The sequence below is a fragment of the Sebastes fasciatus genome, chromosome 21, assembly GCF_043250625.1.
Source record: "Sebastes fasciatus isolate fSebFas1 chromosome 21, fSebFas1.pri, whole genome shotgun sequence".
In the NCBI taxonomy this organism is placed as follows: domain Eukaryota; kingdom Metazoa; phylum Chordata; class Actinopteri; order Perciformes; family Sebastidae; genus Sebastes; species Sebastes fasciatus.
Genome location: NC_133815.1, coordinates 15,448,872 through 15,475,971, shown reverse-complemented (window position 1 = coordinate 15,475,971; position 27,100 = coordinate 15,448,872). Strand labels below are relative to the sequence as shown.

General features: G+C 44.4%; 1 protein-coding gene across 5 annotated transcripts in view; it reads left to right on the top strand.

The window, feature by feature from the left end:
- The window catches only part of zfhx4 (zinc finger homeobox 4), an 87,353-nt gene that overhangs the window by 32,491 nt on the left and 27,762 nt on the right, over positions 1 to 27,100 (top strand). For all 5 annotated transcript variants that reach the window (XM_074622488.1, XM_074622490.1, XM_074622486.1 and 2 more), the window contains exon 6: positions 16,133 to 16,367. In XM_074622488.1, coding sequence (XP_074478589.1) covers positions 16,133 to 16,367 — 235 coding nt within the window. The remainder of the gene's footprint in view (positions 1 to 16,132; positions 16,368 to 27,100) is intronic.

The window sequence follows — 27,100 nt, the reverse complement described above, 5'->3', positions numbered from 1 at the left end:
ACATGGTTTTTGTTTATAATGAATTTGCCCCATCCCCTTAACTGCACTGTCACATGGATATAAAGTTCCCATGAGAATGGAATGACCGAGATGGAAAAGGTCACCGTTAGAGCACCCAGGATGATTTCCATCGGATATGGGTACATGTCCAGCTTATGACCAGCTGGCACTGCTGTTACTGTTAATTATACACAAGTCACGTCCTATCAGCGAGCTTCAAATGTTTCAAAGTCTTGATTATCTTCAGCTTGTTTGTTTCCAGCTGTAAATAATTCTGGAGTAAATCAAGAATTTGTTTTCATGCTGAGGATGTAGAGCCATTTAGTTTTGAATAATGGAGCAATGAAAGTAGACCACACTCTACAACAAACATTACCAAAACTATTTTATGTACTGTTTTGTATTCTGAATTATTGTTTCATTATGGTTTCAGATTTACATTTCATAATTAATGTTTCCAGAAACACACACACACACACATAATTTATGTACACATGTGCACAGCTCTTCTGCAGATTCTCTGTTCTTCAGGCCAACAGGGTAACCTTTTATGTGTCGGGATTATTCGGTCGTGATTTGTCGCAGGCTTACCCCACTAGTTGCCCATCAGAGCGGTAAACTCACACACAAGTCGCGTACTTAACTAATTAAACTCTTCACTCTCCGAGCAGTAAACAGCTCCCGCAAAGAAACTCCAACATGACCAATATTTGGCATCTTTCTCCTCTCCAATATATCTAAGGTGATTTAGTTTGTCAGACGTCTCCTTCAGCTTAATAGGATGCTGTTACATTTCCGAGGCCTTGACCTACAGGACAGGATCAAGTGCATTACATTAATGAGGATTTCTTTACTACTGTACGCAACATTTGGCAGTGGGAGGTGTTTGTGTGCGTGTGTGTGTGTATGTTGTGCTTTAAAAGTACTGTAAGAGGATATAAAAGTACATGGTTCTATTGATTTTTTTTAAGTAGAATATACAACAATAGTTATTTTTCTAATCTACTAACTTTTGTATTATAATAAAAAGACCTAGTCACATTTATTTCATTTTCAAAGTATGATTTTTTTTTTTTGAATAGCTGTAAAATTTAAAAAAGTTGGAACAGGAAACTCAAATGAGTCAGAATGACAACAAAGATTTTCATTAACATTTTGATCTGCAACATTATATTTATAAAAGGAGTCTTGCTCCACCGACCCATCAGACTTTAGTCACTCCTTTCAATCATTTTTATGTAAGGGGTTCCTGCATTGTGCAGTGATCTTAAAGGAATTGCATCTATTCAGAAATCTGTGTCCGATTCTTACTTACAGTTCCGAGGCTTGAGTGGATTAAGCACATTGGCATTCTTAGGGTTATTTAAAACAGCCGTAGTTGACTTAAACAGGATGTACGTATTAACACGGGATTGGTCGACAGTCTGGCAATGGCTGGACTTGGCGTGGGATGAGTTGGAGATGGCTGTCCTCGGGGATTGTTCACTAATTACATTGAAATAGATAAAATGTTTAAACTCTAAACAAAAGTCCTGCTGGCCTACATATACAGTAGTTAACCTATATAGGATCAGCTTGATTAGCCTAACACTAATTAGGATCTCCTTACTGGCAGGTGTGTGTGCATGTGTGCCTGCAAATGTTCGAGTGTTGAGCCACTTTTGGCAGCTGTTTAAGTTGATTTAAAAAATGAGGCAATAGTCAGATAGGTTACCTAGGCTACACTGAACACTGGCAGCTATGTAATCATGCAAAGAAAGCTATTTATATCAGTCGTGATTAAATGTGCAAACCCGAGAAGCACAATCAACAGTACAGAAATAAAACAAAGAGGCTTGTCTGAAAATGTTTTCCCTAATTTAGTTCTTATTTTGCTTTCCAAGAAACTTTAAGTAAAGCAGGGGAGTGTCTTTTTAGGCACACACAAACATCAGTTTAGCCAAGGCAAGTGAGGGTCATCCCAATGCCCCCTCCGTGCACCCGTACACCCCTGTACCTCATCTACCCACCCACCCACCCGCCCGCCCGCCCGCCTACCCCACAGGCCTCAACAAATCTGTTCCACAGATGACGCTTTTAATGCCTCTGGCAGAAATCCCACTATTTTACCCTTGGACATGTGGTAGTAAAGCAGAAAGAGGGGGGGAGAGAGAGAGAAAGCATAGAGCAGCAGAGCAAAGGCAAAGGGAAAAAAATCATTTCTTTATTTGACCAGAAAAACACCTCTCCTTTTATGTATTGGCAGAGGTGAAAAGCACATGGGGATGGAGGTAGCTTGGCCGGGCGCATAAAAGATCCGAGTGTTGACGACTTTACCATCTGTTTTTTTGGAAACACAGAATATCTTTATGGCATGGGAAACCATTTGAAGATACAAACAAAAAGCATATTCAGGAGATTTTATGGCTGCTTTGTAGCAGCAATGGAGTACTTCTGAGGGGAATTGAGAGTTTGAAAGTGTTTTTTTTTTTTTCCCAGACTTTGAAACTGCAAGAGGGAAATGACATTAGCAGCACATGGACATCAAGTCATCTGGTGTCCAGGGCACAGCAGGTGGCGCAGGAAGTTGTAGGCCTTATATGGAAAAAGCGGAGGTGTACGCCTCGCTGCTTATTGGAGAGAAAATGTAGGAAATCTGATTGGTTTGCTTTTAACGGGTGTTTTTTTCCACTTTATCTCTCAAGATTGTAAATTAAAAAGTGCGCACAGAACCTCGCTTCAGTATTATCACAGCTGTCAAATCTTTATCCCCTAGAAACATGGAAGATGTTTTAACGTAGCGTTTGTACACTAGCGGCGTGTGAGGTAGAAGCTCCGCATTAAATGTTGCCGTAGCGTATAGCGTGTCCATAGCTGGCCCGACCTCGTGTTTGCCTTAGCGTTTGAATATGATGATGTATGGCTTCGTTATGATTTTTAATAACAAACACTGGCCTTAATGCACACGGAGACAGGCTTAAATCTGTCAGTGCCATTCACAAGTGCTGCAGGACTAACTAGGGAGTCGAGCATGTGTGTGTCCCCGCAGAGCTTTGAGGTTTAGATCTGGGCTGTGCTCGCCCCTGGGTCATTAGGAGTTGAGAATGTTCATGGTCAATGTGGCATGGTCAAGGACCACACACACACACACACATACGTACCCACACACACACACACACTCTGTGTCTCATAGGCCATGGCACCTGTTTCTCAGATGGCTGTCCGAATAAATCTTAAACTGTCCTCAGCCACCACCACCACCACCACCACCCCACCCCTGTCTGTCTGTCCAGCTTTCCGTCATAATTCAAGCGGAAATGGACGTCCGGGGCCCACTGCACATTTCCATATCTCTGTTTTTCTTTTCATTCTTTTTTTTCCCCCTTCCTTCTCTTCGCTCACGCTCTCCTTTGAACTCAGAATCGTATAAAATGCTCAACTTTTTATGACGGAGAGGGGGGAGAGAGAGGACATTTGGACAGAGCGCTTTGTTAGTGGGACGTACAGAGATACAAGGTGTCTCTTTCCCCGTGTCTCTCTTTGTTTTGTGTCTGACTCTCTCCTTCTCCCACTCTCTCTCTCTCTCTCTTTTTCTATCTCTCCCCTGGGGAGCCGCAGATAGGCCATCTCATTACCCATGATCCTCTTGGCAACACCATGGTAGGGAAAACGAGGGGTGGGGGGAATTAAACGAGATGAGGGAGGAGGGAGGGATGGGAGGAAAAGAAGAAGAAGAAGAGGAGGAAAGGGGGCTGGATTTGTAGATGCATCAAAAGAAGAGTCTCCCCTTTTCTCATTTTCATCATCTTCTTTGTATTTTCCTTTTCTTATTTATTTATTTTTTCATCAAACCACTTTTTTTTTTTTCTTTCAATCTCCCAACTCGCCTCCCTCCTTCCCTCCCTCCATCACATTTTATTCTCCTCCATCTCCCTCAGATGGAGATGGCTGTGCTTATGCATCTGTGATATTAAGTCTACCGCTGTGCCTTGGCTATTAGCGAGGGTCAAACCCTGCCCACTCTCATTTGAAAATCAAATGGCCCTATATATATGCAGCCCAAATTATTGGACTGTCATTTGGACTTGTGTGATGGGGAAATGGACAGGAGATTGACTCCCATAGATTTGCATAAAAAGCCATTGTGCCGATCCCCGGAATAGAAAAAAGCGACTGGATCTATTTCAAATGCATGGCACCATTTATGACACACACTCACACTCACATAAATGCATACAGAGGTATGGTATTACATACATTCATAGCGACCCACTCATACAGTAACTGCAATCACATACGTTTCTTGGTTATCTAGTTACCATTTTCCACTTGAGCCCGATTTCCCCTTGTTCCAGACACCAGCTCGTGATCACTGCGTCCTTGTCTCGCACTCGCAGACGGACCTAAAGAGTTCCTCTTCAAAAAGGAATATTTGCAGACACTTCACACTGGATGCTACTTGACTGCAAGACATAGATTTTCGTGTTCTGTCATGGAGACTGATGATGCGGCCTGCCGCCGAGCGTTTCGGCGCTGTAAACCTGAGCAGGCGAATGAATTCACTTCAGTGTTTTTGCCAGAAAGGTTGTCTCTCTATCTATCTGTCTGTCTGTCTCTCTCTTCATTTTTTCACTTCTACAAGTTGTTCTCTCTCTCTCTCTCTCTCTCTCTCTCTCTCTCTCTCTCTCTCTCTCTCTCTCTCTCTCTCTCTCTCTCTCTCTCTCTCTCTCTCTCTCTCTCTCTCTGCGAGGCAAAGAGACGCCGGTTAGTAGATTATTCAAATCGTCTCCTCTTTCACCTGCGTGGAGATTACAATGGAAATCTTTCAGAGGTCCGGGGGTGGTGAAGTGGGGAGATGGAGGGTGGCGGCTAATTAAAGCATAAAAGCAGGTGTGTGCATGTGTGTGTGTGTGTGTGTGTGTTTGTGCGCTGTTGCTTTGTGTGTTTGACAGAAAGGTTTGAATGGATGGACTTCCCCAACCCTCCCCCCCTTCTTCCTAATAATCCTCATAGATATTAATAAGAGTTTCTCCCTCCAACGCCTTAACCAGATGGTCGGCAAAGCATTAGTGAGTGTGTGTGTGTGTGTGTGTGTGTGTGTGATGTCCAGCTTTGGTCCAGCTCCTGATTGACACTCATACGTAATGGTTAATTACCCAACCCCCCCTCCTTTCCTCCTCTACTTCTAGACCCTCTGGTGAATTAGTTGCGGCCTGCAGACTGCGATGGTAGTTGCCTTTTCTTTTTTGTCTTCCTTTAGCAAGGTGTGTTACTCTGTGAAAAGAAAAAAGACAGGGCTGCTTTTCTCATATTAATAGCCAGATGTGATCCTCTTCATAGTCATCCCCACTCCTCCTCTCTGAGCTGTGGGTCATTTGGGCCGGGCCGGGCCGGGGCCAAGCCATTTGTCCATGTGCAGGAGACTGTGAAGCAGATCGGGGCTGACAGGTATGGGAACGATAGCAGAGGCGAGGTGGGGGGGGGGGTGTAGGGGGTCAGTGTCTTCCAGACCACCAGAAGGAAGGGAACATCGCAGGGATGCAGGAACAAAGGAGCTAGCAGGAGTTTGTCTTTTTTTTGTCTTTTTTTTTTTCCCCCTTGGCTCATTTGAACCCTCCCACCCTCGCCATATCCCCAACACCCACCCAAATACACACTTCTCTCCTCCTCCTCCTCCTCCTCCTCCTCCTTCCATCCTTACACCCCCTACTCACACACTTCTCTCCTCCTCCTCCTCTTCCTCTTCCTCCTCCTCCTCCTCCTCCTCCTCCTCCTCCTCCTCCTCCTTCCATCTCCTTCCATCCTTACACCCCCTACTCACACACTTCTCATCCTCCTCCTTCTTTTTTTTTTTCGAATCCTCATCGCCCTTCTTTTCTCTTGGGCCTTGATCATCCTGTTGGGACAAAGATAACGAGTGTTTTTTTTGTGTTTAAAAGACAAAAAAAGGAATAATCAAAGAGGGCGCATGATCTCAAATATGAACTCTCAGCATACGTTCAGTTTTGATGCCTTGATTTCTATCAGAGCTGACACGGCAGCGAGATCAGACAAATATTTTTTTACGCAAGTTCATTATCGTTGCTTTTGAAATCACCTGACATTAAAATGCGTGCCTAATTTGTGAGAGAGTTGTCTTCAAAATCTTGAAAAACACTCGTAATACTCGTGCCAATTAAGGACAAATTAAGGTGTTCTATTCTTGAAATAGTCTGAAATGTTACATCAGCTTTAGAGATATTTAGATAGAACAATCACGCATCTCCCCTCTCATGAAGCTATCAGGATATTGATATGGACAAAGTTGGGCTGAAATACTCCTCAACGCCCTTCCAAATCAATAATCAATCGATCGGAGGTAATTGTGCCTCCCTTGGAACGGTCCCAAGTCTCTCTCTCTCTCTCTCTCTCTCTGTCGCTTTCCCTCTCCTTCTCACACTCTCTCTGTCATTATCAGCATGTGGCCCAGTATTCGGCATTTCAGCATTCCAGCTGTAATTGATTTTAACCATTAGGTGCTCAGTGAATAGATAAGTAGTGGGAGATATTCGATTATACGGTGAAAAAGAGAGCGATGGGGATGAAAAGAGAGAGAGGATGAGGGAGAGGGATGTTGTCGGACAGCTGGAGACGGAGGAACTGACCTGTCCTGCTGTCCGCGTGTCTCTACCGCTGGCCTTCCATCCTTGCAGCAAGCACAATACCGCTGACCTCCTGTGAGTTCAAGCAGCTTAGTTTCTGCGAGGTAATCCGTAATGCTTTGAAATAGACCCGATAGAAAGCCCACTTACTTGTTCTGGATTAATGTGGGTTGGGTTGTGGGGGGGGGGGTCCTGAGTTTTCGGCACATTTAGTTAAATTAACCCATTGGAATTATCATATTCAACTCTAATTGTGGACTCGCGCGGGGATCAGGAGTGTCTTTAAAAGCATGTTGCACTTTATCGGCCGACAGATGGGGGACTTCCATTTAACATCCTTATATAATATCGGGCCGTGTGCATTAATACGCCGCCCCTTCTCTATTGTTTATGTTTTAGATTTAATACTGTGGCCACAGCAGCGCTATTATTCCTTTCAGTCGTCGCCCATCCCCTACAGAGGCCATTTTGAATCGGAGCGGGGTGGTATTGCTTTCCCACTGTTTTCTGAAGATATAAGTTTTTTCACTCTGTCCTTTCTCCTCTTTTTCCTCGTTCTGGCAGGACTGTAGGTTAGGAGTAGGGGTAGGGGCGGATGGGGGGGGGGGGAACAAAGGCAAACATTTGAGTAATCTTCAAAGAGCCCATTGGTATGTTGAGTGGACGCTGGTATGCGGACTGCGGCTGAGGCTTTTTCAGGGGAAAACAATATCCTTCCTTTAGACAGCCGGGGCCTGGGCAAACACTACCGGGCAGGCGACTTTGCCCAGCGCTGCCACCGCTATCAGCCAGCTTAACCCCCCCCTTTGACGCAGAAAATGGAAGGGTCCTCTATGTTGCCGGAACAGCACAGAGCTCATCATTATGGGGTTACGGGGGTAGACGGAACATCCAAGGTTGTCGAACGTTTGGCCGACTGAGCTTATGTGACATGTCGGAAACTGTTGCAGAAATGATCTCCATGTCACTATCTAAATGTTTGGGTTTTTTGACACAGAGGGGTAACACAGACAAAAAGAGAGAGAGAGAGAGAGAGAGAGAGAGAAAGAGGCGCTGGCTTAAATCGTCCGCCTTCTGTAAAGAAAGCAGGGAGGGATCAAGTGTGCCATCTTGTAGGTCAACTGCGAGGCATTTGATTTCCTGTGGCAATATGCAAAACGGCGCGGCTGAAGAGGTGCTTTCATTGTGCTCTCCCTTGGCAGAGGTACCACTCCAACACACACTTCCTCACAGCTTGTACACACAAAAAGTCACATTGTTTCCCAAGGAATAAGGCCTTTTGTTTCTGTGAGGTGTGTTGAAATATGACATTTTTACTATTAGGGAGTTCTGTTACATTATATAAAGTTAGGTAAAGATTAAGCTGGTAATATGTGCTGGTTGTATCTATTAAAAAAAAAGTAGCATGGGCACTCTTTTGATTAAATGCAGCTCTTAAAAGAAAAGAAGCAGACAGTCTGCCATTTTGTGACAGTTTCAAAATGAACTCCCTTTGTCCAGTAATCACTAGCCATTTTCTCACGAGGATCCACCCCAGGGATAATTTCTCCCATTTCTCTGTCATTAGCAGGGCCTGGTATTAGGCTTGTGTTTTGTTCCCTGTACCTTTTGTTTTGTGCTAAGTGAAACCATGCGACAGGGTAGGGGCTAACTGGAAAACAATACTCCCCTTCACAGGCTCAGGAATGTGTAATTAGTGATTTGAACCCGACTACGCTCGTCTAGATTCTTCCCTATCATTCTCTCTCTCCGTCTCTTGTTCTTTTGTTCTCCCTGTTATAGATTCTCACTCTCCTCGCCTCTCAATCCATCGGTTAGTTTCTCTCACTGTATGTTTCTGTAATCCCCTTTTGTCTAACTCTCCCTAATAGACATTTTTCAGCAAGTCTCCATTACGAACGGAGCGAAGAAAAACAAACTTGGCAACAAAAAAAAAAGAAAATCGCTGCTCCTCTCGGCACCAAAATTATTTTCCCTTCTCTTCCCTTTCAGTTTTAGTTAAATATAACAACATCAGTGTAGTACAAACCTCTTTGATGGTACCAGCCAATAAGAGGGATTTTCAACCCCCTTTATTTTTGTTTTTCTCCCCCGTCTCTTTCATAGATCCTGTCAATTAGGCCTTGCCTTGATTTCCCAAAAGCGTCTTTGCATGTTGGGAAAAATGGAAAATGATGAACCCTACCCAAAAGCATGTTAGTATTTCTGCAATACCCCTCCCCTTTCGCAGAGCGCTGGAAAAAAAAGATAATCCCATGAGCATGTTAGCATTTCAATGATCTCGATCTCAGCATTTTATGATCTCTGTCCCATTGTGAGTGGATGGAAAAGATAATCTCAGCTGCAATATGGTTTAGGGAGATGGGGAGGTCTGGTCAGTCTCACCTGGCTGCGATGGAGACAAGCGGGGGCTTTTAGACCCTAATGGGCTAAGGTCAGGATGGCTAATAGGGAGTAAGTGGCTGAGCCATGCTGTCTAAATCTAATGCTAATGTAAATACTGATCCATTTTCATGGGGGGGGGATGGAGGTGAGCTGGCTTTCAAGACACCTAACACACATACATGCACCGATGAGTAAGTAAGATTTGTCCCGGTGTCTCTGTCTCCTCGAATCTGTTATTCCCAGCAGCTGGGACAATATGGGGAGTGTATTTCCCACATATTCATTGACTAAGACCCGAAGAAATGCATCATGTTGTAAATCAACAAGATAGTTTTTTCCCTTCTCTGCATAACTTATGTGTGTGTGCAAAAGAGAGAGTAAGAGATAGAGTCAGAAGGGATTTTTCCAAGCGAGGGGTCAGAGGTCAGGGAGCTGTGAACTTCAGATTGACCTTTGCCCCGTACGTCAGACACGCTTACGTCACTGCTACAAGTGTGTGTGTGTGTGTGTGTGTGTGTGTGTGTGTGTATGTGTGTGTGTGTGTGTGTGTGTGTGTGTGTGAGTGACGGCGTGTCCATGTGTGGGAGTCAGAAAAATGGAAGGCCAGACTATCAACTGGACTTACATTATTTTCCGAGCTCTTCACAAAGCCCGATCGCTATTACTTCCTCTTTTTTTTCTGCTGACAAAGAATAAAGAAGGCAGAAGAAACAGAGTGAAAAAAGCAGAAAAAGTTGAAGGGAAGGAGCTACAGCACAGAAGGGGGGAGAAGAGCGGCAGAAAGCTAAAGACTCGTGATAATTCATTTATTTGGCTTGCCGGCCATTATGCGTCGGATGCTTATTATCATTGGGCGACCTAAGCTAAGCTCGCCCACAGGCCCTGCACCTCATGGACGGGCCCCAGAGCTCCGATCGCATGTGACTGCCAGCAGGCCGAGCCGAGAGAAACAGGAGAGGCAATTTAGCTCTGGGAAATATTTTTCTTTGTACTTATGAAAGTGGTAGAAAAGAAAGGGAAGACGGCCATCAGGAGAGAAAAGAAGGTCAGGTAGGTCGGGGGGGGGGGGGATTGTTTTGTTTCTCCAGTATCTTTAGATCACACACAGTGGCCTTGTAGGAGTGAGAGAGAGCGAGAAAGAGAGAAGCAGGAGATGTGCATTGTGTCTGTGTGCATATGCAATGTGCACTCAGCACTTTTTTGTACGTGGCTCCCATTTGCATATTTGTTTTTGTGCGTGTGCAGCACCGAATCTGTCTCTCTATATACACCATATCTGCTGCTCTCTTTATCCGTGGAAAGCGAGGTGGCACATACCTGGGCCCCCAGCATCTCTTTTTCAGCGGTTGCAGTCTGCCAGCGAATCCATTGGCAGTGATCTTGCGTTACATCTATGTCTTGGGGGCTGAGCGGCGGTTAGCAGTAACATGTGTTGGGGAGGTGGTAGCACTGATGGAATTCTACACTTGGCAGCCTTCCAGGCAGCGCTGGTATGTGTTTAAAATACTTTCAAGGAACAAAACACGCTTTTGTTGTTTGCCGGGCCAAGTGGGGCTGTTTTTGTCTCCGATGGCCCCCGGGGGCCTAGGGGATAGCACCGGAAGCTGGTGACGTTCTAAAAAGAAGGTATACCCGACAACAAGGAAAAAAAAGAAAAAAAAACTGATGAAAGGAGATAAAGAGGTTTTTATTTTCACAATGTGTGGGGTTCACATTTGCATGCATGCACGTACTCTCAGCGGATGTATGTGACGATTCTTTACGTATAAAACGCGTACACACACGCCTCCGACACGCACACACACTGGTTATTAAGACATAGCTGCGGTGGCGGAGGGTTCAGTATGTGTTCATTAGCTGCCTGGTTCTACACTTAATGACAGGAGCGAGTCATGTTTGTACTGAATACCCTAATTTGTCATTTGGTTTATGGAGGAAAAGCACAACCCCACTGTTTTTCGAAATATTTTTTTGTCGTATTACCGGCGTACGCGCGCACAATCACAGGCAAAGACAAAGAGACAGACACAGAAACACACTTTGTGAGGTGAAATCAAAAAAAAATGTAGAGTTGAAATTTTTGATGCGTAAAAAACCAAACACACACAGATGCAGTAGAAACAGAAGCACTGAAATTACCCTCACCCACCCACATACACACACACACACACACACACTTTCACGTACACGCACAGAGAGATAAAAGAAGTTGTGAGAAGATGTCTTTTGCCTTGGCTTATTAAGAATTCAGTTAATGAGGCAGCTTTGTCACCACAGATAGAACAAATGAATATGAGACAGCAGTGCTGCTTTCCTCCCCCCGCTCGCCAAACCCAGGGAGCGAGCGGAGGGGAGGTGTGTGCGCTCGTGTTTATGTGTGTGTGAGAAAGGTGTTTTGTAAACATCTCATTCTGCATAATGAATGCAGTCCTCTGTCATCCCCCAACACACACACACTGCAGCAGCAGCAGCAAACCACCACACAAGGGAGCTTCCCTTACCTGTCAAACTGACTCTCCTCCCCTCGCCTCATACAAGTCCCAGTGTGTGCGTGTGTGTGTGTGTGTGTGAGTCTGTGGGTGTGTGTGTGTGTGTCATCGACAGGGCTGACAATGTTGTGTTTTTGACAGGTAAACAGGAAGTCCCGGGTGTCATAATTTGCATTTTGTGTGTATGTGGGGGTGTATGCGCACTTCCTCCACCACCCAGAGATGTCTGTGCCACGTTTAGGTCCACCCAGGGAGCGCTGTTTAGCTGCTTTTGATTGGGCCACAGGGAGCGTTAGCTGATTTGGTTGTTTGCCAAACACTAATCCCTAACAATTAACCACCAGGCACTCTGGAGAGGTGCCATATTGACAGGGATGTGCCTTTTTGCCATCCTGCACACACACACACACAGACACTCATAGGACACAAATGTCTGTATAGCACACACACACACACACAAATCAGCTGCGGCATAAATTACATACACATTTCAAGCAGACACACACACACAGGCGCAAAACCCAGGAGCAGGAACAGTGTGTTTGTGTGTTTGAATATGCATTACACAGCCCACGCCTGGCAGGAGTCAAAGTGCTCCTTTAAAAGTTCATAAATCATGGATGTTCTGGCCTGTGATCACCAGACCGCCTGCATTTTCAGGGCCTGCAGAGTGCCAGAGAGCGACAGACAGCCCTCTAGTTTAGGTCTTAAACAAACCCTCTGGAATGTGCTGATGGGGAGAGAATTAATATTAGGCCTAAACCTATCTGGCAGCCCAGTTCAACCCCAAGTATATCATCCAGCTACTCTCAGCCTACGCCTCGGATCTTAAAAACACACCGAATATACATACGGGCATCATATGTGAAGCATTTTTCAGGCCACTACTGATTTATATGAATTTTATAATTTGAAACCAGTGCTATTACCTTAATGGCCATTAGGAACCACTGGAAACCCTCTATCTCCTGATAAGACTCTCAACCATCATGCCCGTCTCCTCTGCTAAGATGTTCACTTACATAACACGGCACATTTCCAATGAGCTGTTCTTCTGTTGTTAATATAATAGGTTGTCAGTGGAGGAAAGAGCGACCTTGTTGATTACCAGTTTTTCATTCAATTCTAAGTACCCCCCCACACCTCCCACCCCTCCTCATTTCTAGCAGAGTGGTCATGAAATAAAAGTATTATTGCAGAGGAGACCAGATACGATTGAATCGAGGAACATACATCACGCAACAGTGAAAAGTGTCCTTGCTTTTTTTCTGTTCTAGTGATGATAGATGGGGATGTATGTATGCAAGTATAGGGGCTTTTGTCTGTGGTGTCTACAAGCATATGGCATGGATATATGAAAGGCCAGAACAGGATGATTGGTCCATCTATTCTTTTTCTGCCGCTTATCCTGAGCCAAGTCTTCATACTTGAACTGTGATTGGTAACATTTCAGAAAGTTATTGTTGGAAAGAATTAGAAAAACATTAGAAAATTAGTTTATATTTCAATTAGGGCTGTCAAAGTTAACGAGATAATAACGCATTAACACAATTTGCGATTTTTGGGTTGTAGCGGCCTCAACTTTAAAGCTCGAGTGCAGATGCTGGCATCATATGAAACTAGAAAACCTAAGGAATCCATTGGTTTAATACTAGGATGTCGTGAAGGAGGCTGAATAACGCTCCAAACCTACGCTAAATTTTGGCGAGGAAAAACTGACATGGCCATTTTCAAAGGGGTCCCTTGACTTCTGACCTCAAGATATGTGAATGAAAATGGGTTCTCTGGGTACCCACGAGTCTCCCCTTTACAGACATGCCCACTTTATGATAATCACCATGCAGTTTTGGGACAAGTCATAGTCAAGTCAGCACACTGACACACTGACAGCTGTTGTTGCCTGCTGGGCTTGAGTTTGCCATGTTATGATTTGAGCATATTTATTATGCTAAATGCAGTACCTGTGAGGGTTTCTGGACAATATTTGTCATTGTTTTGTGTCGTCAACTGATTTCCAATAATACATATATGCATACATTTGCATAAAGCAAGTATTTGCCCACTGAAATACTTGACAAATCTCTATTTAAGGTACATTTTGAACAGATTGCGATTAAATATTTTAGTCAAACCTTGCGTATGCATGTGTTTGCATGTATGTGATATACTGTATGTGCTTCCGTGTGTGTGTGGTTTCCACAGTAAGGCTCTGCAGCCTAGTTCTCCTGTGAGGGAGGGAGGAAGGGAGGGAGGGAGGGAGGGGAAGAAAGAAAAGAAGCAAAGAGAGAGGGAGAGAGAGAAGGAGCGAGGGAGGCCTCCTTTCACAGAGAAACAAAGATAGCTGTAATTAATGGCCCTGAGCTCTGGACTAGGGGAGCTTTCTTCTGACAACTCCGACTTAATTAAAACTTAAGACTTCTGAAAGGGCCTCTGACTGCGCGGGGACGTCCCACCGTCTCGTGAGAAAAACCTTGTAAGATTTCCTACAAAAGAAAAAGAAAGAAAGAGGGGAGAGACAGAGAGAAAAGATATGTTAGCGGCTGTAGCTATGTTGCTAATCCCTGTTTGTCAAAGGAGGAAGAGGGAAAGAGGTTGGGGAGGGGGTTAGAACTCACACACCTGCAGCTAACTGTTACCCCACTCCCACCACACACACATTTTTTCAATCGCTCTCTTCTTGCTCCATATAACATGATGCAACAACGCTCAGGAGAAAATATATTACCTGGCTAACTTTTCATGTGCTTCAACAATGAAACATCTTCCTATAGGAGCCATGAGAGACAGAGTAGGGTTATAGCACACACACACACACACACACACACACACACACACACACACACACACACACACACACACGCCATTATGTGTATTAATTCATGCATAGATCCCTGCACCTGTTTCTCACATGGCTGTATGAATAAATCTTAGCAAAGCATAAACTAACCTTCGTGAGCCACCTCTGTGTCTCTGTCTCTTTGCCTCGCTCTCTCTTCCTCTCTCTCTCTCTCTCTCTCTCTCTCTCTCTCTCTCTCTCTCTCTCTCTCTCTCTCTCTCTCTCCTCTCTCCCTCCCTCCCTCCACAGAGGATCAGATAATAAAAGCTTGGCCTGGTCTTTTGTTTTTGTGCATTGTTCATTAGCCCGGCAGCAACAACAGAGGCACACTTGATATGCTTGGCTTGACTGGGTGTATGGGAGTAGGGCAAGGTGGGATGGGGGCTGTGCATGTGTGCTTACGTGTGTGTGTGTGTGTGTGTGTGTGTGTGTGTATGTGTGTGCTTGTGCGCACACACACACACACATCGAGGTAGGGGGTAGCTTTGCATGGCTGCAATGCCATTAAAGAGGCAACTGGAAATTAAGGGCTTGCAACTGACAGCACACGTTGAATGAGAAACCCCTGCAGCTGCCGACAATGAGGAGAGCCGGACAATGTGCATGTTAAAGACAAAGACAGTGTTCTGAACTCAACCCCTCAGCTGACTTTTTGTGTGTTGTTAATCTGTATGTCACCTAAAACATATCCAGTTCATTTGGAAGGTGTAGGGTCTGAACATAAATACAATTACCATACTCAAAATAGTAGGTTCTTGTAACACTGTGACACTGTAGTAACATAATATATAATATATAATACCAAAGATTTGAATCACATGCTCCAAAGAAGTGAAGAGCATGTACTGTAAAAAACTAAAAAGAATTAGGGCTGTCAGGTTAGCATAATAATAACACGTTAACGCAAATTTGTTTTAATGCTCAGTTTTAAAGCTAGATACTGGCATCATATGAAACTAGAAAACCTAAGGAATCCATTGGTAACAACCATGTCATACCAGCTTGTCGCGAAAGAGGTTATATAATGCTCCAAACTGACATGTCAATTTTCAAAGGGGTCCCCTTGACCTCTGACCTCAAGATATGTGAATGAAAATGTGTTCTATGGGTACCCACGAGTCTCCCCTTTACAGACATGCCCACTTCATGATAATCACATGCAGTTTGGGGCAAGTCATAGTCAAGTCAGCACACTGACACACTGACAGCTGTTGTTGCCTGTTGGGCTAGAGTTATGATTTGAGCATAATATGTTGTTAATTGATTTCTAATAATAAATATATACATATATTTGCATAAAGCAAGCATATTTTGCACACTCCAATGTTGACAAGAGTATTAAATACTTGACAAATCTCCCTTTAAGGTACATTTTGAACAGATATAAAAATGTGTGATTCATTTGTGATTAATCGCACTTAAGTATGGACAATCATGTGATAGCCCTAAGAAAATGTTTTCTACCTATTGACTTTCTGCTTGTTTGAAGCCAGGCAAGTTAGATTTCTGGGCGTTGGAATTTTGGAACCAAACTGGAAGCAGTGTAGAAGGGAAGGCTTTTATAGCCATGAAGCACACACAACACTGACAACATGATTTTGCAGACAAGCATCACTTGTTGCATTTAATTCACCCAAATATCTTTGTAATCTCCCAATTATTAAAAACACGACTCCAATGAAAATTTTTAGAGGAAACAAATGTACTTGCGAGAACAATAACTCCTTGAATCGCCTACAGGATGCCGTAAAAACAGACCAGCACCACCTAACATCTGCGCTCTCCTCTCTCCTGTTCCACAGCACTTGCAGAAGCAGGACAGCGCGTACAGCCTGGAGTCGTGCCTCTACTACTGCACGCTGTGCGACTACTCCACCAAGGCCCGCCTCAACCTGGTGCAGCACGCCCGCTCGGCTCGCCACCAGCAGAACGAAGGGCTGAGGAAGCTCCAGCTGCACCAGCAAGGCCTGGGAGGGGACGAGGACGGACTGAGCTTCCAGGAGCTGTTCCACGTCAAGGAGTGCCTCTCCAGCCAAGGTCTGTGCTTCTTTAAACCCGCTTTGTCTGCTTGCTTAAGTTGTTGTGACTTGGGTTATTTGTTATTTCTAAGGTTATTTTTGGGGTGGTTTTCACATTCCTGGTGCAGTACTCACAGGCCGTGACTTTCTTTAATTTCCTATTTGCTTGTGTTTTCAATTTTTTTGATTTTCGTTAAATGCTGATGCCAGTTGTGGTGGTCATTTTTTCTTCGCTTGAAGCCAGATCCATCTTCCTTTACTCTTTTCACTCCTCCCATCTCTTTTTTTCTCTTTTTGCACCACTCCCTCTTTATTCTGTCAAACCTCCCTCCCTCCCTCCTCTGGCCTTCATATCCAGATCACGTCTCTCGATACAGACCCGTCCATTCCTCCTAATCTCTCCAAAATGAGCATACTGTTCCTATTAGGCTGCCGCGCTTATACGTGCAACACACACACACACACACACACACACACACACACACACACACACACACACTATCCCGTGCACAGGGACATCCCAGGCAGGCAAGCAGTCAGCTTATGAAATTTCACCTTGGGAGTATCTCATAGAAAAAAAAAAGGCCTGTACACACATACGTTACTCACACATACACACGCACACACACACCCACGTATGCTACGGCTACACAGTCTCTCCCTGGAGTGAGCTTTCATTTCCTTTCTCATGACCAAAGCAATTTGGCTTTCATTTAAGACTCTCCGTCCTGCCAGCAGCTAATAAGTGTAACAGAACTGTAAAACATTCAGAGAGACAAAAAAAAAAAAAAAAAGAAAGATTAATCGTTTTTCTTTGAGTGGGGGTTGGATGGTTGGTGAGGGGTTGCAGGGTGTAACGGGAGGGGGCTGCGCTGTAATTTAAACCAGAAGACCAAGAGTCAGGGTCCATTATTTAGTCATCCCTATGTTAATGCTGCCGGGAGAAAATGAGCGCTTAACTTGTTTTTGCTTTGCTTGACCTGAAGGAGCGGGTGGGACGGGGTGGGTGGGGGGTAACACGTTTTGAATAGCATTCCAGAATAGCATTAGTCCATACATCCATCTGTGTGTGTGTGTGCTCCCCAAAGTGTCCTGTTTATACTGTACATGTACTCCCAAAACAGATGGGGGCCCAGCGCTTAGAAACATATGTGAATCCCAACGTACACACACACACACACACACACACGAATAGAAGAAGAGCTCCCAATGCTGAAATGGAGACCGTAGCCGGCGTACGTTTGGTTTTAATTACACATGGATCAAAGTTTCGGTGAGATTTGGGGTGCAGCAGGAAAAAAAAGCATGCTTAGATAAATCATTACCGTACATTTTAACATCCCCCGCCCCTCTCTCTCTTTCTCCTGCTCTCTTTTTCTATCCCTCTCTCTCTCTCCTTTTTTGTCCTGCTTATTCCACCTCTCCTGCTCCTGTCCAGTTTTTTTTTTTATATCCAGAACACAAGCCCGGCTTCAAGCCCTTTTTTTTTTTCCTCTTCTTTTCACATCTCAAACCAGCGAGCGCAACCAGGTTTTAAACCTGTCAAAAGCAATATTCGCCCGCTGCTGCACCTATTTCAAATGTTCCACTCTTAAAACACACCATATTTGTTGCTCGGGCCCTCGGTTTTTATACCTCGTCTTTGATGCCACAACGGTGAATTTCCATGAGGAAGCTGGTGCAAATGCTTAAGCGGATGCTGGCAGGGTCGCAAAATGCTAAGCCACTTTTTTGGATGCCCTCCTTTTGCCCACTCTATATAATTTTTTAGTGAACAACAGTATTCTTTCACAAGGTACGTGGTAAATGTTTCAAAGGTATTTCCTTGTAGACCATACACTTTTTGGCAGGTGTAGGCAGAGGGGGGAGTAGATCAAACACAGAAAGTTAATGTAATAAATTGGAGTTCTTGTTCTATAGTTCTGTCAAATAGAGCGTTTTTTGTGTGTATATTTTTAGCCCTTTGTGCTTTTTTGCAAACATTACATGCTACAGTATGTTATATGGAAGGAAATATAGCTGCTTTGGGCTCATATAGTGATAGATGATGTGAATGTTTTCTCCGATGGAAAAAGGCTCTTTAGTAGGCAACATTTCCAGCCAGTGTTGGGTTTAAAGACCCTCTGTTTGTGCGTACGTGCATGCGTATGCGTGCTGTTAGTTTTCTGGGGCTACAACTCCTGACTCGAGCACTTTCTGTTCATTAGAGACTGGTATGAAAAAGATTAATTTAAGTGCTGACCGGTATCTTTCTCTTAAAGCCTGGGACCTGGCACCGAGCCAGATAATTATAGGCCCATTTGGGAATAAGAGTTCTAATGCTCTGGACTTTATGTACATATGAATGGCTTTCATTAAACAATTTTGATGCTGATTTTATGGCCTAATTAAGGATACAGTGCTGCAGAGAGAGACGCACCGCAAGGGTATAGGTGTTTTGAACAAAGACAGGAGTGTACTTCTGCTGGACTGCATTGTGTGCATGTCAATACACGTGTTTGCTAGTGCATGTTTATTTGAGAACCTTTCGCTCTTTGTTATCCTTTTTTGAGTCTGTAATTCCCCCGAACCTGTGCCCAGCCGTCTCATCCTTTACACTAGGTAAACACCATTGTGTAGAGCGAAGTGTGTGTGCATGCGCAGACTCTCACTGACTGTACAGTAAAAAAACTTCAGCCGATCTTTCAGCCGTGTCCTTCGGGAGACAAAAAGCCCTCTGTGCCCACATTGCTGAGATAAATCGCTCGTCTCTGTGTACAATTAGAAGTGTTAAAGAAAATTGAGTTTATTAAAAAAAAAAAAATGCCAGTTTGCATCAGAAGAGCAGGGATAAACATGGAGGCTATCTTGCTTTGAGGGTCGTCCAAAAGTTGTTAGAGAAATTCGATCTATTTTTTTCCTCTGTAATGAAGTTACGCCCTGAATGGAGCTGTTTAGTAAAATCCAGGCAGAAAAAAAGGAAAAATATGACAGATTGCCATTCACGTGGATTCCATCATCGATTTTGTAATTTGAACAATTTGTTGAGCTGGATTTTTTGGAGACAGTCTCTAAGTTAAGTTGTTGGGGATTTTTCTCCCTCTGACTGTTTCCCTGTTGCCGCCTCTGTCTCAACCATTTGTTTAGCCATAAAGAGCACTGTGAGGAGGTGTGTGTGCGTATGTTTTTCTATGTGTATGCTCGCCCATTAGCCCTGTGCTCCATCATGTGTAAAGCTCCTCATAAGCCAGACCAAGCAGAAACACTAGGGCCTTTTCTGCATACTTTTCTTTCTGTCATTTTTTTTTCCTTCCCCTTTCGTTCCCTCTGTCGTGTCCCTCACAGAAAGGAAAGGGAGATGGGATCTTATGGAGGTAATTATTTCTGAGAGCCCCAGCCTGTCATCCATCCCTCCACCACCCCTCCACCCACACATCTCCATCCTCTATAACCCCCCCACCACCACCACCAGCACCACCACCCAACATGCATTAAAGAGGGAGGGAGAGGACCCTCTTTGTCTGAGTCCCCCTTTTAAACAAAAGACCTCTTCTGACTTAGAGAGACCGACAACACTTTTATCGTGAGTGTGTGCATGTGTGTGTGTATCCAGAGCCTTTTGTTTTCTCTGAGTGATAAGGCTCTGGGTCATTTTTGGTCCTGGTCAAATTAGTGTAGCTGTGCTAACCATTTAGATAGCAGCTGTAGGCTAAAAAAACAGAGCCTAATGGACACTTATTATCCCTATATGTGCTTCCAGCAGGAAGTGATGGGACATGGGTGCAAGTGTGCCATATTTGCCTGTCTCCCAAGTGCATTCAATTTTTTAATGTGGGTAAGGGCTTTGCCGTTTCCTCGAAGAGCATTTCGATGCGATGACACCGAGGCGTCTTTTGAGGTATTAGGTTTTCCCTCCTCCCTCACTTTCACTTCTTCGTCTTATACTTTTTTTCCTCTGGGTAGTGGGGGTGGTTTCGCCATTCCAGCGGTTGTCTTCATTTTTAAAGAAGGTCTCTCCTCAGACAGAAGTCTATTTCCAGGGTTTGTCTCAGTAATTTGTGGCCATTACATAAACATTCACGGATGGCCGGAGGAGTGAGAGAAAGGATGCGACACACACCCATATCGAGCTAACCGCCGGAGTTAGCGCAGCAGTGGTGGCCATTTTCAAGTCAGAACGCGGTAGGTGAGACCAGCTGACTGGCTCATCAGAGGATCATGCTGTCCTTTTTTAGTTACCGCTGCAAATGCCATCCCCTCTGTAAGATATCTATGTTTAGATTAAACGTTTAATAGGTTAAGGCAGCCAATTATATTGCATATTGATTTGCTTACAAACAGCTGATTGCCTACAGTTAATAAATTATTCGTGACCTTTCTCTCCCTCATTTACTGTGAAACAGGAAGTTACTTACATAAAAGGTAAAGTCCACAGATTTCAGTCAGGCGGGATCCATTCCTCGCATAATAAAAACTTGGAATGTTATTTTATGTGCCCGACATGAGTAAAATGCAGCTCCTGGGGGGGAACTATTCTGATGAGAGCAATGTGATGTTACCCAAGAGGATCTCTGTGAAGTATGCAGCTTTTTTATTGCTGTACATTTAGCTGGAGACAATGCGCTGCGTTTTAAATCATTTGTCAAATCAAAATAAGACACGTTCATATATGTATATTATTATATTTTCGGCAAGTAGCAATTTACCCCAAATTTCCCAAAACCATATTCTCTATGGCTGAGGGAGTAAAAGATGTGGTCATTTTTTGAATAATTCCATCCAAGTGAATTATAATTACTTTGCGGTCTGTGTGTGCACATAGGAAAAGAAAAAAAAAAGGGCAGCAGGCTGACTTGTGCCTCAGAAAAAAACTCGTTCACCATAAACTATTTTTGAAATGGTGTGTCGGGGCGGTATGGGCTCAGGCCGATTGTTTTTCTTTGAGTTGAGCAGCTCTTTGGTGGAGGGGTATTACCCGGGCTAAATTGTTCCCTCATGTTTTCCGCCAAGGTTCTGTGCCCACCACACTGACAGTTATAATTTGCAGAAATTGCGCTGATTATCTGAATTAGCATACCTGACCAATGCCACATTAGTCTTATTTACAATACAAAGCCGTGGGGCTATGAGGACGCATACTAAATATGACTTAACCCTTTGAAGAGGGGACTGGCGTCATGGGGCCAGGACGTCTTTCACGTCGGTGATATCACAAAGAGCTCAAGGCCCCCGCTCCATATGGAGCTGAAAGCCTCTGGAAGGTCCTGGAAAAGGAAGTGGTGGATGTGAAGTCCGAGGAGCATATTGAAAGCGCCGGGTTATTGCATGTTTTCCCCCTTACTCTCAATATTTTTTTCTCTCAGCTCTTGTTTCTTTACTTTTTTTTTTTCTCTGCCTTCATCTCCCCCCCTCCCTTTTTTTCACCCCTGCTCTTCTTTATTTTTTTCTCCCTCACCTCCATTCTTTTCTCCCCCCCCTCATACACCCTCTGTCCATTGACTCTTAACCACAGATGGACAAAACAATGGGCCATGTCACACAGCATTAAGACAAACAATCCGGTGATGGAGGGAGGGCTGTGTGGAGCCGGAGCCGCGGTAACCAGGCAATACGCTCGCTGGGTCCAAGCAGCCACTAATCTCAGACCGCGATGATACAATCCACAGATGGACGTTTAAGGCAGCCTATATGCACACACAAAGAAGAGAGCAGGAACTTTACGTTAGGGATGTAGTATTGTCAGGTAGAATTTCTGCGATTCCTCGAAGCGGCCACAAATTCTTTCCCTCTTACTGCTCCCTTCTTCTTCGCTCTCCTCTCTGTTTCCTTTACCTCATCCATCAGTGGGAGGTATGGAATTGATAGGAGCTATTGATTACCTATAGCGAAGGCTAATCGTCGCTAACCGGAGGAAGCTTTGCAGCTACAGCAGCTGTCAGTGGCTTGTCGTATGTGTGTGCGCGTCTATATGACCCTCCAGCGGTTCAGCGGCAATAGCTTTTCCTCTCCAGTGTTTACTTACAGCAGACTAATGACCTTAAAGCAAGACAGCACATGCAAAACAAAATGCAGATTCTCTTTGGGAAATGGTATGTCTGCCCAAAGAAACAGTGAGAAACCTGCGAGGTTTCACCTCCCCACCTATGTGAATAAGACCCATCTCCCTCTCTCTCCCTTTCTTCATCTCCCTAATAGGAAATTTGAGCACACTGTGTGAGATTAAAGCCGAGAATCAATGCCTTGTGAGCAATAATTTCCAGACAAATCTCTTTCATCTTTTTCTCTCCCTTTTTTTTCCCCCCCGTTCGTTTTCTCTCCCACCTCCTAATGCTAACAGGGGGTCTCGTGTCATGACATCCCTTTCGCTTTTATCATGTCCTAATAACACTCTGAAAATAGAGAGGGAGAAAGAGGAATGTGACAGTGAGAGAGGAAAAAGGATGCTGGGGGAAAAAAAAAGAAATGGATAGACTGATCAAAATCCATTGAATGAGCCCGGGTCTTGATTTGTGCTTTGATGTGGATGTCTTTGTGCAAATTAGACAAATATGCCCGCTGCTTTAGTCATCTCGGAGCTCTTCGTAAGACGCCATCTCCCCTTTCCCTGCTGTTTTTTATGAAAGATGGAGAAAAATGAGTGACAAGTTCATTTAGGGGCATAGAAATATACATTTGGGTGACTGAATAGAGACAAAAACATGGTGAACAGAAGGTGTTACGTAAAAATGCGGTAGGTGGTTAAAAAAAAAAAATAGAAAACAAAGAGAACGTATGCAGAAAAGAGGTGTTTTTGCTTGGTTGGGCCTACAAGGTGCTTTACCCATGATGGCACATGAGGCTAATGGGCAAGGCTACACACACACACACATGCAAACACATACACCTTGGTCAGGCCTTTGTTTCAAAAGCAGGTTAATGGGGAGTGAGGAAGAGGAGCGTTGCAATTTTCTGCTCTTTAGGCGCCGGAGAATTCTCTCCAGTGTAAGAGAGACCAGACTCTCAGCGTAATAGGCATTTTACACCCTCATCACCTCTTGCGCACAAACACACACACAAACACACACTCGCCAGGAACGTGTGGGAGTGTAATAGGCATTCTATGGTGTGTATTGCCGGTCCCCAGAGTGCCAGTAAGTGTTAGACATGCATAGAGTCGGCAATGAGACAATCAGCATGCTGAAATTGAAACCTTGTCTGGAGTCACACTGGAGGGGAGGAAGAGGAGGAGAGTAGAGGAGAGGAGACAAGAGGAGGAGAGGAGAGGAGAGGAGAGGAGTGAGGAGTAGATTAAATAAAAAAAAGAGCAGTGGAGAGGCGATGGGAGCACAGATGGCCGGAGAGAAGAAGATGAGGAAGCGGAATGAGAAGAGAGGAGAGACGGAGGGAGAGGAAATAGGAACTGATGTTTGTTTAATTGCCTCATAAGTGATGACACAGATAATTACGTCGGAAAAAGAGATGCTCCTGTCAGGCAGGGCCGACGAGCAGCTGTATCTGTTTTTGTGCGTGTCGCCCCGTCTCTCCCTATAGCCCCATCAACCCTCGTCCCCTCCAGCCACATCAAGTATAGAGGACACCATTAAAGCATTACGGTTTGTGTCATATCAAATCATTCAGCTTAATTAACAGAAACACACACACTCATCATTTGGAATCATTTTAATTACTCTGTAACATCCTGATTATAAATATATCTCCGCTTCACATACCTGGGGATATGAAGTTCACCTATATTTTCCTGTGTGTGTTTGCAGGGCGTGTGTGTCCATGTGTGTGTAAGTGATGCTCCCCTGACTTCATATCTAATTGTCTTTTTTAATGACAATATTCCTCTGTGTGCCGGCTGTATGTAATGAGTCAGGGTGTGTCAAAGTGCAGGCCTGAGCTGTCTGCTCGAGTTAAGCTCTTCCCGTCTACTGAAGAAGCCTCCAGCGTACACACACACTCGCTCGCGCGCGCGCACACACACTCGAAGAGACAGTATCAATGTGGGAGTTCCTGTATCTGACATGAGATTAAGAGGGCCAAGTGGAGGAACATCGAAGAACTGCCCTGTTGCATTTGCAAGAGGGGAAAAAAGGGACCGCGCTGTCACACACACACACACACACATGTGAGCATCCTGTGCTGTAAGTGAGCAGTAGCCTCCCTTGCATTATTCACAGTGGCCGAGTGATCGAAGCCTGGTTCAATAGCACTAAAGCGGCGCACGCTGGAGAGATTTGTCTTACAAAACCTTGACACACAAACACAGGCGCACATATGCTCTCACACACATTGATTTTTGGTGGTGGGAATCTCCCAGGCTTTGGTCGAAAGGCAGGGACGTGAGAGGGGCTTCCCCCGTCAGAGCAACCCCCTGACAAACGCACACACACACACACACACACTCTCTTTCCTGAACCTCACATCCACACACACACACACAGTGCATTGGCAAATACTGTAAGTACATCTTTAATTCTCTCAAAATGACATTTGATGATGATGAGATCCAGCGATAGCCTGAATAAGAAAATGAAAGAAAAAATTGGGGAGATGGGAGACGAAGGATCTGCCTCTTAGATCTGATGGGGTTTCATTTACAGCGAGATGAGCTGATGGTAAAATAAAAAAAGCAGGAAAAAGGAAAAGTCTAACTGATCATATTTCTTTTTTTGCTGACTCTCCTGTTTTGCATTTTACCATCAGGAGGCTTTTTGCAAGCGAGGCAAAAAAAAAAATCACGCATTGCCTGATATGTCATATCTTTCCACTGCAGTGTGTGTGTGTATGTGTGTTTTCACACAGGCGTGTTCAATTTGAAGCCTTCACTTGATTTGAATGACTTTTTTTCCCGAACACATCAGTCACTTCATTCACTTTTTCCTATTTTTTTCTTTCGGAGCAGCGTAGTACACACCACCCCCTCTGGCGTTTTTGACGTATTAACATGTATCGACAACCCGGCGCTCGCGTGGCTGTAAACACTGACGCAAAAAAAAAAGCACATATACTCACACCTCTGTCCCCTGAAGACATGTGATCAACCAGACCCAATCCCTTGTAATCATCTGGAACCCCCCCAACACCCACACACGCACACACACACACACACACACGTATAGTTCCCATTCAATCCTGGGTAATGGTTTGGGGCAGGGGGCTGAAGCGGTGGGCTTCTTTCCCTTAGCCCCAGTGTCTTAAGCTGCCATTGATTAAATGTTAACTGATATACTCGGCCCTGGCAATCTTGTTAGAGCCGGAGCAGGCAGGCAGCTAGACAGACAGTTTAGGACCCGCGCCCTCCTGATCAATAGCACAGATAAAGATTTCATCCATCAATGAGCTCCCAAAACAAAAGGTATCTGATACCTGATTAGGCCCGTGGGGACAAATGCACACACAGATTTGAACATGAACGCACACTCACACGAGTGGAAGCACACGAAGAGACAAACACCGGGATCACAAATAAATGCAGTGGGACATAAAGATCTGCAGCTTCAATAATTTCACACACATTCCTTTCACTCACTTATTTTGTCCAGAATAATACCTCCAACCAACCCCATCTGAAGTCAATCAGTTCCACACCTAATGGTGTAATTACAACACGTACACACAAGCAAATACACACACATGCACGGTGAAGTCTGCAGATAAGGCAGCCCTGACTTTTCCCGGATGAAGGTTAATTATGCTGTGTTAGTTCACTTAGGTGTGTGTGTTTGTTTGTGCATCTTTTCTGAGTAATGCGTGTGTGTGTGTGCTTCCTCACAATGCACGTGCATTTAGATCCTCGGAGCATGCCAAAGGCACCGCAAAACGGCCGAATCAATGTCTGGGCGACCACCACTGTTAAAGTGTATCAATAATGTTCCCCTATCTTCTTTCCCGGCCAACGTCACACGGCAGTTTGAGAGTCCAAGCCTTAGCCGCAATTAAGACTTAATTATAAATCAATGAGAGGAGTCATTTGAATATTGATTTTTCCTTTTTCTTCAAATTGTTAACATATTCCCTACCCTGTCTACGCCTTTTTTCTTTTTTTGTTACAACTTTAAGGAGAATCAATATTTCCCTTTACAGTCGTAGTAAAGGGAAGCGCTTTGGCGTAATTGGAGCCAAAAACACAACGGGATATCTTCATGGGGTTCGATACCCAGAGGTGGTCGAGCGGGGGGGGAGGTTGGAAAATGTCACAGCCCCTCAAATTCTGATGGCTTTTCAAAAATACAGTTAATGACGCTTTGTGGTTGTCAAAGAGTGATCTCATTTTGGGGGATATTGGGTGACATTTGTTGTCATAATGCCAAAATGCATTTCCATAATTTTCACGGCTGACATTTTCTTTGATACGACGCTGTATCAGAGCGCACTTCAGAAAAAAAAAGAAAAGAAAAAAGATATCAATGCAACCCGGTAACCTGCGTTTCATTTGATTAAATGATATCTTTGCTTTTTATTTCCCTGCTCAACCGTTTTTGAGGGGCTGCGAGATTTTCAAGTGGCGTGTCAGGGGCCGGGAGTCTAATGCATGGAAACATGGAGCTTTCTGTTTTCTGACGGCTAGCAGAGATAAGGTAGAGATATGGCTCTAGCACTGGCTCAAATCTAAAACAGATCCCGCTTGGGGGGGGGTTAAGAAAGTGAAAGAAAGGGAGGGGTGGAGGTAGCAAGAAAAGGGAATATTGTCAATCCTCTAAGTGTCTGGCGGTGTCTCTCTTTCTTTCCCTCTTTCTCTCACTCTTTCTCTCCCCCACTCTCCCTCAGTAATCTGATTTATTCGAA